The 14,285-nt window shown below is 33.4% G+C and overlaps 1 protein-coding gene across 1 annotated transcript; it reads right to left on the bottom strand.

Moving 5' to 3' along the window:
- Window positions 1-2,101: 2,101 nt before the first annotated feature.
- LOC149385529 (uncharacterized) lies at window positions 2,102-14,284 on the bottom strand. The gene is made up of 3 exons (XM_089626354.1): window positions 12,407-14,284; window positions 3,746-3,759; window positions 2,102-2,158 (listed from the first exon to the last, which is right to left on the bottom strand). Exons 1-3 carry the CDS (start codon window positions 14,217-14,219, stop codon window positions 2,102-2,104), a joined length of 1,884 nt encoding a protein of 627 aa, XP_089482480.1. The 5' UTR covers window positions 14,220-14,284.
- Window position 14,285: the final 1 nt, after the last annotated feature.

Here is a 14,285-nt window from a genome sequence, read left to right as displayed (position 1 = left end):
TATACTGTTCCGAGTGGCGCGAGAGAACATAAGTGAGTAATCACAATTTCATCTTGTAAATGTAATTTAATAGTTGTGTATTTACATTTTTGCAAATTTTACTGATCAATACGGTATGGTAATGAAGAAAAATGAGGAACATTTATAAGCCGAAAAAAAAACTTGTAGTCAAAATACTTTTTTTTTATTATTTTTATTTTTTTATAATAGAGTCGTTTTGTGATTAGTTGGATCTTCGACAATCACAAATCAAACGATTCAGGTCTTTAGATTACTCATAAAAAGAAATCGGATGGATATTAAATTACCGGAAAACATATTTTTCACTTGTGCGAACCCGCATGAAATATGTCAAAGGGCGGAAATGGAGCTGCGTGATCATGCGGTCTAGACATGATTTGTTTTTATAAGATTTTCTAGTTATTTATTCAAAGTGATAGCACATCTTGAAATGAGTCTCTATCTTGCTAGCTAACACTTTTTTTCGCCTTTTGCTTGACTACACACTAATATAGCTTCTTCTTTGGTTATTTATTTGTTTTTTTTATTTCTCTCTTGTCAAGAATGAACCTACCGACTAAAAATATATGGAATCCAATGCCATTTTCTTCTCATTTACCCACGATATTTTTTTTTATGGCTTGCCTTGGTGAATCTCATACAAACAAACTGCCCGGCCGTGCACATATATTATCAACATCATGCATGTTTTTTTGTTATTATCTCTAGTTGATTGGCGAGCAGGATTTTAAGTATATATTGATCTGACATTGTCAGTCACATTCCAAGAAAATAATATATATATGAATCATCCAATAGTACCAAAGGCAATTGAGATTAAATATATTTTAATAATTAATTATATGCATATTTGTTGGAATCTAGTTAGTGGTCTTCACATGATTAGATTACAAAATGGGAATTAGATTGTTTTCCCCCTCCCTCAAGGACACAATGTTCATAAAAAAAAAATAAGAAAAATATTTCGTTAGTATGAAAAACAATAATTAAAATTTTTTTTTCTTCTCTTTATCGAAAGTATGGAAAGATATAATTGTTATATTTATATGGGGGGACCTTATAAAATACCTTGTGTATGTTATTGGTAAGAAAAGTGGGACCCATACCTTCTCATTGCTAGTTGTTTTAGAATACAAGCAATCAGAGGTCTCAGTCACCACTTCTCCATTATTATTTCTTCATCTGCCATTTTTCAAACAAAACAGTTTTGGCTATGCATATATGAGGCTACAATTTCATATGATATTATTATCGTTGTTGGCACTTGGCGATAGTGTAATTTTTTCTTTCTTCCAATTATTATAGTGACAGTGATTTGGTTTTTGTTTCACTCTAGTTAATAACTCTAGCTACTATTTTTATTTTCACTCGTTTCCTAAAGAAATAAAATGCCCCTTTGCATCTTCAGCTAGGTTTGGCTGTGTGTATTATTGATCTGGATTTTGCAGTTGAATTAATACCTACTCCGAGTACGTGAAACTAAGGAAACACAGCCAGAGCAAATAATGGCATGCGTTTTAAATACACAACTGACAACTGAATATTGCCATTAATACAAAGAGAGGTTTCTAGTACTCTTTCTCTATATATAATCATAATGCACAACAATGAATGCGTACGGTCGTACCACAAATCTTAAAGAAACTAGAAATTAAAATAGCTATTATAGAGTAAACATATATCAAAGGAAAATTTATACGAATATTACCATTTCAACACCATTTTATCAAAATCAACTATAAAATAAATATTTAAGCACCTATTAGTTAATGAGTTGTAAAAAAAACTATTATACTTTTAATGAAACCGGTCATGAAATTGTTGGATTTCGTGACAGATCAGTCATGAAATCCAGCAATTTCGTGACCGATCTTAAATATCGTGACCGATTTTTACTAATGGTAGAACAGTCTTTTCACAACATTTTTGTTCTTCCATTTTTGAACCATAGACCTTCATTTTCACATATTCACGGTAGCCTCCTTCAAGGTAAATTAACATCTTAACTTTTAACTTATATTTTTGTGAAAATGAATTATCTCTATGTAATCCGTGACAATAATGCCCTCGATGGAAACTCCTAAAAGCCCGGGTTCGGCCTTATCGCGAAGGCAACATGAAGCATGAGCACAGCTTCCTGAAAAAGAAAAGAAAATAAGAATAAAGTTATTAATTTATACTAAATCATTTATGAAAAATAAAATGAACGGTTTAAGAAATGCTCACTTTATGTGGGTATCATAATGGTATAATGGTATGTTCATTGAGATAAAGCCAAGATAAAGCTTAAAATTTTATGTTCGTTTTGTATGATTTTTGGTGATGTTGTCTATATTTTAACGATATAAAAATAAGAGAATCGTTAACAATTAAGCCTATTAAAACATGAGTATATTATTATAGCCTACGTTTGAGTTAAGTTTAATAAGTAACCGTTTTGCTGACATGCCATCATTTAAAGCATGCTGAAATCTCACTTTTAACCTTCAATTTTAATAATTTTTTTGCTTTTAAAAGCATAAATTAGCTTATTTAATACGGTTATATTTCCTCGCACCTTCTCTCTCCGGTTATATTTGATAAGATTATATTCAAACATAATATTCTCTCTTTCTCTCAATTATTGATGAGAACGCCACAGACTCATCCGACCGGTGGAGACGAAAACGACGACAAAAAAAAAGGCGAGAGTGAAACACCAGGCGAGAGTGAAACACCACGTCAGCATGATCCGAATCGGCGGCCACCGTGTTCCACAGTGTTCAGCGATGACCATGGGACGGCGGCCATGGGGGGCGGTGGGCGTTCGAGTTATTTTTATGTGATTGTTCATTTTAGGGTTCATCAATGTTAATAACTATTAGTAATTAATTGGTTTTTTATGAATACTATGTTTTCGCGCAGTTAATATTCGTTAATTATTGTTAATTGATAGATGTTCATCTTCTTTAGTATATTTTTTTGGACTATGCATAGTCAATTATTGTAAATTATTGGTATTACGTGACATGTTCATTCAAGAATTTTTTTCATCTGCGTTTTTTCTGTTATAAATTGACTGATTTGTTGCCTTATATTAATGGGTAGTTATTTTTAACATTTATTATTATTATTTCAATTAATATTTTTTGTGTATATGGGCGGGAATATTATTAAGGATAATATTGTCTTTTTGCTGAGTAATAATGGTTGGTGGCTAATTAACAAAATTATCCAAACAATGCCTACTTTGCAATTCTAAATTTCAGAATGGCTAATTATCTAAAATAATCAATTATTCATACAATGATCTATTATCATTAATTTATTTTTACATAATATATTATTAAAATAGATTAAATATCTCGGAGCAACGCCCGGGACATAATACTTGTTAATAATACAAAGAAGAAGGAAAAAAAAAGTGAACTGACCGTTGGATTTGAATTTGAAAGTTCACTATTTTCCTCTTTTATATCACATCCTATAATGTATTTGTAATGAGTTCTTTTCCTTTGGCTTTTATAGGGTCTAAATATAATACATATATATATATACCATAGGCTAGTGTAGACAAAAGCAAAGCAAGGCCGACTCCAGAAACTTCACGAACTTGGCGCCAAAAATCCTTTTCTTGCGGTGGTTGCCTTCCAACTTTGGACCCCATCACTTTTGTCCCAAAAGCCCTTACATTTCACTAAAGAAAGACTAGCTAGGCACATTTGAAGACCCTCATAAATCTTACCATTATCAACCAATCTACAAGTACAACAATAAAAAAAAGAAAAAAAAAAAAAAAAAACAGTTAGAACCTAGCTAATAAAGGGTTCATTGGATATGAAGCAAAAATGCATGCAGTTTTACTTTCTTCCTTGTTACTAGGTTAGTAGGTTGTTATATCATCATAATATCGTTTGGTTTTTACTATATGAACTATCATTAAATTGATATGCACATACATATAATTGAACCTATACCTACCATTTTAAGAATGTTCAATATTCTAGTTCATATGTTTTGTAATTAAAGTCAAGAAGGGTAATGACTAATGACTAACAATGCGTCATATTCAAATGATCTTCATTGTTTTCTAGCTTTCATGTTTATATTTATTTACCATTGGAAGATCAACTTACGTGGTTAATAATGAGGCATACAGTTCAGATCTTTGAATCTAGCGTGCAAGTTGGTTTATGAGAGAGTAGACACAAGCAGCCAAAGATATCCCTTCGATGATATCTAGAATGTAACACTTCCAAATACACCTTTTTTCCCTACTTTATTTTAATTCAAGAAATATGCAACTATATTTTGAATTTTGCTCTCAATTTTTTTTAATGGAATTTAATGGTATTAATTGAAATCCATCTAAACAAAAGTTAAGAAAAAATAATACTTCTTTTTCGTTCTCTATGATAAAATGCAATTGTACCATCGTATTTAATCTTTTGTTTTTTTTTTCTTCTCACACTACAACAAAACAAGGATTTTACAACGCTTAAAAACCGTTGTGGAATGATTCTACAACGTTTGTCAAGCGTTGTAAAATCCTGCGTTGTAGAAGCTTCTACAACGCTTAAATATCCGTTGTAGAATCCAAGGGGCTTCTACAACGCTTCAATATCCATTGTAGAATCCAAGAGGTTTCTACAACGCTTAAATATCCGTTGTAGAATCCAACTTTCTACAACGGATATCTAAGCGTTGTGGAACCTCCTACAACGGTATACATCCATTGTGAAATTTCTAAATAATTAAAAAATCCCCGCCGCGGCGACATATAATTTTCGCCGCGGCGAGATTTTTATACAACGGATATTATATCCGTTGTAGAATCAACTCGCCGCGGCGAATATTACACGTCGCCACGGCGGGAATTTCGCCGCGGCGACGTCAAATCTTAGTCGCGGCGACATGATTCTACAACGGATAATTATGCGTTGTAGGAAGGTGGTGAATTTTTTTTAAAAAACTCGCCGCGGCGAGACTAAGATTTCTAATTTGCCTGCTCTCGGTATTTTTTCTCGCCGTGGCGAATAATATTTCTCGCCGCGGCTTGAATTACTTGCCGCGGCGAGAAGTATAGTTTCTCCGCGGCGAGAGTATTTTTTTTTTCAATCCAAAATCTGTTTTTACACGATATACCAGCACCTGAAAATAATCTTCAATACCAAAAATAATATCCTCATCTTCAAAACATTCAAAATCTAATATATACATCTACAACCAATCCATAATTCAATAAAAAAAACTAGCTAATCATCACAGTTAATAAATGTTTGTACATAACTTACTCATTCTTCCCTAACTCTCTCTAAATCCTCCTTTGTATAGGATTTCTTATTTTCTAATTTTTCTACACCTCCTACGACTATATCACGCATATAAGAAATCACAAAATACCCGCATTCCGTGTTTCCCGTTTGTCTCGGAGCGTCCCAAGCCTTGACGTACGTTGATTGCCCGTTACTATGGGCGTTTTGATGCTCGAGCTTGAAATCAACAAGAACCCTATATAACACGGAGATTATAAGAGAAAAAACATCTAGAACGATTTATAATAAAAATTATTTAAGAAATCAAAATATTACCTTTTTATCAATCGATTTAAATCGATTGGGATTTTATTTCTCAACGGGTCAAATGTGCATCCAATGCGCACCTTTGTTATACGGCATCAAAACTAGTTCACCAAATGTGCAATGTCGTACCACGTTTCCAACGTCCTTGGCGGGGCGAGGTGGAGGCGGGGCAGGGGCGAGGTGGAGTAGGGGGGGCGGGGCGAGGTGGAGGCGGGGCAGGGGCGAGGTGGAGGCGAGGCCGGGCTGGGCGATGTGGAGGCGAGGACGTGGCGAGCGAGAGGCGAGGTGGAGCCGGGCTGGGCGATGTGGAGGCGGGGCTGGGTGAGGACATGGCGAGGTGGAGGCGAGGACGTGGCGAGCGAGAGGCGAGGTGGAGGCGGGACAGGGGCGAGGTGGAGGCGGGGCAGATGCGAGGTGGAGTAGGGGGGAGGGGCGAGGTGGAGGCGGGGCTGGGCGAGGTGGAGGCGAGGCCGGGCTGGGCGATGTGGAAGCGAGGACGTGGCAAGTGAGAGGCGAGGTGGAGGCGGGGCAGGGGCGAGGTGGAGGCGGGGCTGGGCGAGGTGGAGGCGGGGCTAGGCGATGTGGAGGCGGGGCTGGGCGAGGACGTGCCAAGCGAGAAGCGAGGTGGAGGCGAGGACGTGGCGAGCGAGAGGCGAGGTGGAGGCGGGGCAGGGGCGAGGTGGAGGCGGGGCTGTGCGAGGTGGAGGCCGGGCTGGGCGATGTGGAGGCGGGGGCAGGGGGCGAGGTGGAGGCGAGCGAGAGGCGAGGTGGAGGCGGGGCTGGGCGAGGTGGAGGCGGGGCAGGGGCGAGGTGTTCCTACAACGGATATTATAACCGTTGTAGGAACAACTCGCCGCGGCGAGACAGTTTCTTAAAAAACTGCTTGGCCACGGTATCCATCTCGCCGCGGCGGAGAATATTTCTAGCCGCGGCGAGATATATTCGCCGCGGCGAGATATATACCTCGCCGCGGCGACGAGTTTCTACAACGCTTTTGTTAAGTGTTGTAGAAACCACCCGCCGCGGCGAGGTATGAATTTCGCCGCGGCGGATTACATTTTTCTACAACGCTTTCACTGTGCGTTGTAGTAAGTTCTCGCCGCGGCATAAAACACATGACGTCGCGGCGTGGATTCTACAACGGATTTTTAAAGCGTTGTGGGAAATCTGAAACACCAGGTTTCTATAACGCTTAACTATATGCGTTGTAGAATCTCCAAGTTTCTACAACGCTTAACCATATGCGTTGTAGAAACACCAAGTTTCTACAACGCTTATCCATAAGCGTTGTAGAAACACCAAGTTTCTACAACGCTTATCCATAAGCGTTGTAGAAACACCAAGTTTCTACAACGCTTGTCATAAGCGTTGTAGAATCACTAGTTTCTACAACGCTTGTCATAAGCGTTGTAGAAAGTGGGTTGTATAATCCAATATTTGTAGTAGTGTCAATTGTTTGATGAATTTTATACCACTGAATTTCATCAAAATTCATAAAAAAAAAATCATAAGAGCAACTCCAATACATAAGTTGTCAAATTTTTACACATCAAAATAAATATTTTTTATTTTTATTTTTTATTCATCCACATCATCAATTGTAGCACTTTGCATAAAAATCACTCCAATAGTAGTAGCACCAAAAAGTGGTTGAAGTGGGCTTTATTCTATCCAAACTAGTAGTGTGTTTATTATTTCATTAATTTTATTATTATTACAAAAAAATAGTGTAGGCATGATGTTAGAAAGTGACACAATTATCATAATCATAACTACCCACAATGTTAATTGCTTGCATTGGAGTTGCTCTAACTTCCATATATTTTGCTTGAAAAAAAAAGTGCATAGATAAGTAGTTTTAGAGTAATATAGTGCATAGATAAGTAAATTTCTCTTTGGTTTCGGTACTTGAATTCTTCATCTTTCATAGGGCATTTTGTTTGATCAAGAACCCGGTACTTTGGAAAGCACAAATGTGGCTTGGAATTTAGAAAACGACAGGTGAGGAAAAGTGTGGTATTGACAGTATTAAGATGAGAATTTGAGAGAATCTTTTTGCTCTATCTTATATTTAGTTTAAATTTTCAGTCTCTCTCTTGTGACTGACATTTACGGTAAAAGAAAAAGAGGAGAAAAGCTCTCTCAACGATGACTCTTCTTCACGCATGAAAAGAAGGGAAATAAAAGAAAAGAACAAAGGTTTGTGCTGTCCTCAAAACACTTGCATTATTATTTGCAAGACCACAAAGCACAAGTGTGTCTTTTGAGTGATTGTTTTCACTAAACTTGTGCGTTTTGACCTGGTCAACGCCTGTTAAGAAAACTCCAATTTGTTAGTCAGTTCCGATTAAAGATACTCTTTTGTTTGTACTTTGTATTGATTGGTTTTTTTTTTTTTTTTTTTTTTCCTTTCCCTTTCTGTGGTGTTTATTTGACCAATAGAAGATTTCATTTTTTTTTGCGTTCTTTCTTTCGAGGAAAACTTTAATATCGTTAATATGATCACATACACCAAAGACGATTTGTAAAAAGGTTTGGCAGCAATTAGACTGTTGAACCGTTATTAAAATATATATTCAAAATAAAAAACCTGCTATGTTTGGAGAGAATCTAAGCTAGCTCAAATCATCTAGACACCTTTCCATTCAACATTCAAAAGAGATTGTCGTTTGTAGTTGTTTGAGGGAGATCTTTGGAGTGTTTGAAATATACATCCATTTAGAGACTCATATATATTCATTGAATGATAAACCACTTGTTAACATGCTCTATTTTCTTGTTTCTTGTCCAAAACATCAATGAACTATTTGCATACTAAAAAAAAAAAAAAAAAAAAAAAAAAAAACCTATTTGCATACTCAATCATCAGTTTTCGGTGTCACATTCAAATCGCTCTTCACCTTAGAAGATCAAAAGAAATGAAAATAAATAATAATATTGACAAAAGTCTAAAGATAAATATCTAAAGACTGTTAATAAGAGTTAGTTTCCAATTTTTAGAGTATTGTTTGTGTTCAAAATCAAATAGACTACTATCTCATTTCCAACATATATAACCTGTCTTCATATTTAAATTTAACAGTATTTCACATAATACACACTCAAAATCAATGATAAACACATCCACACAGTCTTAAGTGTATAAGTAGCAGTTGTGAGTTCAAATCATCCATAACGTCTTCTAATAATCAAATTAGCCATTACTATATAATGCAAATTTGTTTTCTTAGAATACAACCCCAAATGCTATTACACTAACCAAAAATAAACATGTAAGAGAAATATAACCACTTCTAAGTTATTTGACACCCTTTCTGCATTTTGTTTCCATCTTTTAACTTTAGCGTGTTACGAGTTTGTGTACCCGCGCGTTGCTGCGGGATAATTTTAAAAGTAGTAAATATATTTTAAAATATTTGACTCTTTATAAATTAAGAAAGTTTAAGAACAAATATAGGGTAAAAAACTAATTTATAATCACGCCAAGATTTAATAATGATCTTTGGCAATAATAAATATAGACATAAAAGAGATATGTACATTGAAGAAAATGTATTTACGACGTCTGATTTTCCTTTCCCTGCATAAGAATTGAATAGGAAAAAAGAAGTTTGTATTGCTGTAAGTGTAAGTAAAGCTGTAACAATAAGTAGTACAAATGAATGTAGGTATGTAATATGTACCTGATATGTTCCATATTGATCGTTTTCTTGATGTTGTTTGTTGTTGACAATTAATACTGTATTTGTTGGATGCTGGTTACAACTCCAATTACGTTTATATCCATGAAAAGCTATAAATTGCAAAAAAAAAAAAAAAATTAACATATATATATATAGATAATAAGCATTAAAAAAAAAATTGTAGTCGATAGGCAATATTACCTATTAATTTTGTTGTTGTTGTTGCAAGATGGCAGTCTCAACTTCCTTATTTACACTGCGATTTGATTGTCTTTTTGGCGATACGTTTTTTTTGTATCCTGAGCTCCAACTGGTGCATATATGATTTGATAAAATTATTAATATAAAAAAATGGGAAAATATTTCATAAAATGATAAGTAAAAATCAATGGTAATTTAGAATAAAATAATTCATACCTTAAATAGTTATATATACTTATATCTTCATCACCCGAAACATAGATGTGACATATAGGTCGAGCAGGGGTAAAGCTTTGATGACCCAACTTCTTGAAAACTTCCCCGTGATTACATTATGTTGTTAGTTTTTTTTTCATGTTATTAGTATTCACGTTATGTTCACAGTCACAACAATAATACATGAGTATTTATGATATATAAGAAACGAATAAAAATGATATTGTGGTTTTTGCTATTTAGTACTACTTAGAATTTCTTTGTAAACAATATTTTTTTATCATATTTGGATATTTCTCCATGCATTTATGAATTAATATAAACAATCCATTCGGTGATTTAACTCTAGATAAAGCTACGTATAATTGACCATGAGTAAAAATTTCATTTTCTATGTACAAACCAATTTTATCAAGAGATTGTCCTTGACTTTTATTTATCGTCATGGCATACGAAATTTTGACAGGAAATTGTCTTCTTTTTAATATATACTTTTTCAGTTGTGTTATCGGAGTTAATGATTTGGCCTTCAATAATTCGGTTATTTAATTGTGTGATTAAAAGTCGGGTCCCATTACATAGTCCTAAAGATTGATTTAAATTTCGCAATAACATAATAGGCGTTCCTATTTTCAAATTTAATTCATGTGGTGGTATTCCGTTGAAGTTTAATGTATTTAGAAATTCCTCTGGATATAAAAGATTTAGTTCTTCAACATTTCCATATGACGGCAAAATTGTATCATAACTATAGTAACATTTTGAGTGTGTTGGCACTAAAGATAAAATATATTGATTTATTTGATCAACAGTTTTATTTTTTGGGGCTACAATTGTTCTTTGTTTCAAATAATCAATATTATTAAAATTAGTCATGAACTTAGTATATATTGAATGAAAAATCATTTGAATTGGGTCTGAATCATAATGCAATAAAAAAATTTCTGGTATTTCAATCCATGTGGCATCTTCATTTTCCGAATCTTTGATTCCTTCTATAATACCATCGCCAATGTTTAAAATCCATTTAGAAAATTGAGTAATTTCTTCTTTTTCTTCTTGTGATATATTATGTCTTGTAAGCCGCATATTATGTTTTAAAGTTAATATTTCAAAATGTGGCCACAGATAAGAATTAGTTAGCGTTGCGTCAATTATATGTTCTTTAGATCCATGTGTTATAATTGGTAAAATTTGACGAAAGTCTCCACCTAATAGTACAGTCATTCCTCCAAATGGTGTGTTGTAGTTATTTCTCAGATCTTGTAATGTTTTATCTAAAGCTTCAAAACAATATTTGTTATTCATTGGAGCTTCATCCCATAATATAAGTGACGTTTTTTACAATATCGTTGTTTGATCTCAGTTTACTTATTATAGTATTCCAAAGGTATGTTTTCCCTGTCCCTCCATGTCCATACACAAAAAATAATTTTTGATGGTGGTGTTTAACCGAATCCAAAACTTTCTCATAAATATTTTTTTGTTCTTCATTTAACTGGGAAACTAATTTTTTATTATCTTCTTTTAATTGATCTGTATTGTAATTTAATTCATCTCTTAAAAGCTTGTTATTTAAATCATCAAGTAATGATGCTTTTGGTAGGGGTAAATTATAATTGCTCAAAGTTGATGAATTCATATTTAATAATTTCTCTAATTCATATAATACATAATCATATAATTCATTTTCAGGTATTTGGAAGTTTCTATTGTTAAATACTTTTTGAATTCTATGTATGATATCATCTGTCATAAGTTTCCAGTGTTTGTTAAACAATTTTATTGGATCATTTACATTGCAAAATAAAAGTAATAAAATAAATAATTGTCTCAATTGAGTTGATGTTGAGATGAATGCGGCTTCCAAAATCGACTCATTCCATTCCTTATCATCACCTAGTAATCCTAACGCATTACATGTCGATTGAAATGTTGGATGAGTTATATCATTAATTGTTCGTATAGATTCAAAGCTAGTAGCTCCTTTTTTATGATTTAAAAGTAATCGTAAGTAATATAACTCTCCAGAATTTGGATGAATATAGTATGTTCGTCCAATTGAATGACCAAACTGTCGCGGAGTCCATATTTTATCTTTATTGTTCCAAACCCATTTTTTTGGAAATTGTATATATGTAAGCTCTTTTGCTTCATCATTTGATTTGTTTATCGTCATCCATTCAGTTAAAGTTGTTTTTTGAACTCCAGGTTTTTTTAGAATATTTTCAAGACGTTGATTTGAATGATATGTAATATTTTGTGTATGAGGTAAATGAATTGATAATCGTTGAATAGATGGTTTTCTATGATGTATAGGATATTCATATAATCTCCATATAGCTTCATACGGTGTGATGTAACGACAATTAATATAATTTTTAATTTCATCAACTTCAGAAATATTTATTTCTGTCAAATTTTCTGAGCATATATTATTTTCAAGAACTGCTCTTATACGGTCTGGTCCTTTTGTTAAATATTTAAATAAATATTTTATTAGCATTGATTGTGTACAAACCTCAGTATTGATGTGAGCATGAAATTTTAGACACAACTCTCTATTATAAGGTACAACGAATCTATTATCTAATTTGATATGCTCTTTTTCTGAATAAAAATTTGTGTTTCTCCGTTTGTAGTTAATAATTCCATTTTCATCAATAGTTGTTTCATTTTTAATTTGTTTGGGAAACATTTTAGAGCACATCGAATTCTTCATACATGCAGCATTTGTTTTTGCAAGACCACATGGCCCATGAATCATAAATTCGGTGACGATATTATATCCCAATAAATCAGAGGTTGGGTCTGGTATTTCTGCTGAAATTAATTTATCAATTTGTGATGGATTGTGTATTTTATTTTCAGGATGTAACCAAAATAAGAAATGACAATGTGGTAATCCTCTTTTTTGAAATTCCACAACATATAAATCAGCAATTATTGGTCCGAATATAGTTCCTGATTTAATAGTTAAAAGTATTTGTTCTAATTTAAGTTTAAATACTCTGGCTATTATATCATGTCGATCTTCAGGTTTTTGGCCAGGGATTATAGATAGCGCTCTTCTAATTTCTGGCCATTTTGGGTTACATGTAAAAGTTACAAATAAATCGGGATTTCCATATTCTCTACAAATTGCCATCGCATCTTGATAATTTTGTACCATATATCTTGGACTTCCTGTATGACTCGATGGAAGAATGATCTTTTTTCCAATTGTGTTTGCATCAGTATCTCCCCTGTGAATAGCATCTTGGATACCTTGATAGATTTCTGATCTTAAAGTTTTTTGATTTTTTCTAACAAAATCTAATCGATCTTCTTCTACCGAGGCATACGCATCAACTAAATATTGTTGAAATAATCTACCACTTCTTAAAAGAGTACTTTTTAAAGTAGAACGTTGTTGTATTTGATAGCAATAAAGAGCTCGCATTGGAACTCTTTTACGTAAAGGTTTATTGTTCAAATGATCTGTATTCAATTTTAAGTCAGGTCTGAATCCGTCTTCACCATAGGGAAACAATAATGAATATTGTAACGACATATATGATGGGTGTAACTTAGTAACTCTTTGTAGATCATTTGATTTTGTTTCAACTATTATATCCTTTCCTTTTTCATATTCTCCGATATCACCAACTATCAATCCACCAATGTCATTTGATGTTGGTAAATCATATTCATTAGAATCATAATTTCTTCGGCCGAGAAGTCGAAGTTTCATACATGGCATATTTGTTTCTTTGTATCGATCTCTTATTGTTCTAAAAGTTTGAACTAATATATTTGTTTCATCCAACATGTTAATCAATTTTATGATAATTGACTCTGTAATAATTCTCGAATGGTCGTCGAATTTAAGTGTTGAGAGTCTATTTTGAATTTCGTTTTCTGTGTCATATATGTATAATTGTGCAAATCTCGGAGGTTTATTATCAATTGGTAATAGAGATCCCAATAAATGATGTACCTGGCCACTTATTTTAAAAACATATGGACCGCGAGAATTATTTATGTTTGAATCTACACTTGCTCCAAAAGATGTAAAGGCTAACATCGAATTTAGTGTTCGTATGTTGTTCTTATAATAAATACTTTCTGATCCACCATTAGATTGTAATAAATCATCTAATATAGGAGGACTATCTTTCAATAGTGGTAATTTTACTTTACCTTTTTGACAACATAAATTATATTTTGGTAAACCACTATCTGTTGATCTCTCGTTGAACCAAAATAAGGCACCACAATATTCACAACAATATTCACAGTCTCCCAAATCTAAATATGAAGTATTCAGTGTCGATGTTATTTCTGGTGATGATGCTATTTCTGGTGATTCTGATTGCATATTAGAAATTAATGATATTCTTCTTTGGGCGTGACGGGGTAAAATTGGTATTTCAGAATAAAGATTTGAAGTCTCAGTTCTTGTCGTAACATGTTTTTTAATCTTATAAGATTTAGGGCGTTTATTTTTCGTGGGGCCATCATCACTTGATTTTGGATTTGCACGTTTTCTACCCATTATTCACGACAGCTAAGAAAAAGAAAACAAATATAACAAACAGTTACAAAAAGAATTAAATTTATT

This window comes from Urtica dioica, chromosome 9 (assembly GCF_054948205.1).
Source record: "Urtica dioica subsp. dioica isolate 48M chromosome 9, U.dioica_male_clone48M_v1_H2, whole genome shotgun sequence".
Lineage (NCBI taxonomy): Eukaryota > Viridiplantae > Streptophyta > Magnoliopsida > Rosales > Urticaceae > Urtica > Urtica dioica.
The sequence above is the reverse complement of the archived record's forward strand: the minus strand, read 5'-3'. Positions and strand labels throughout refer to the sequence as shown.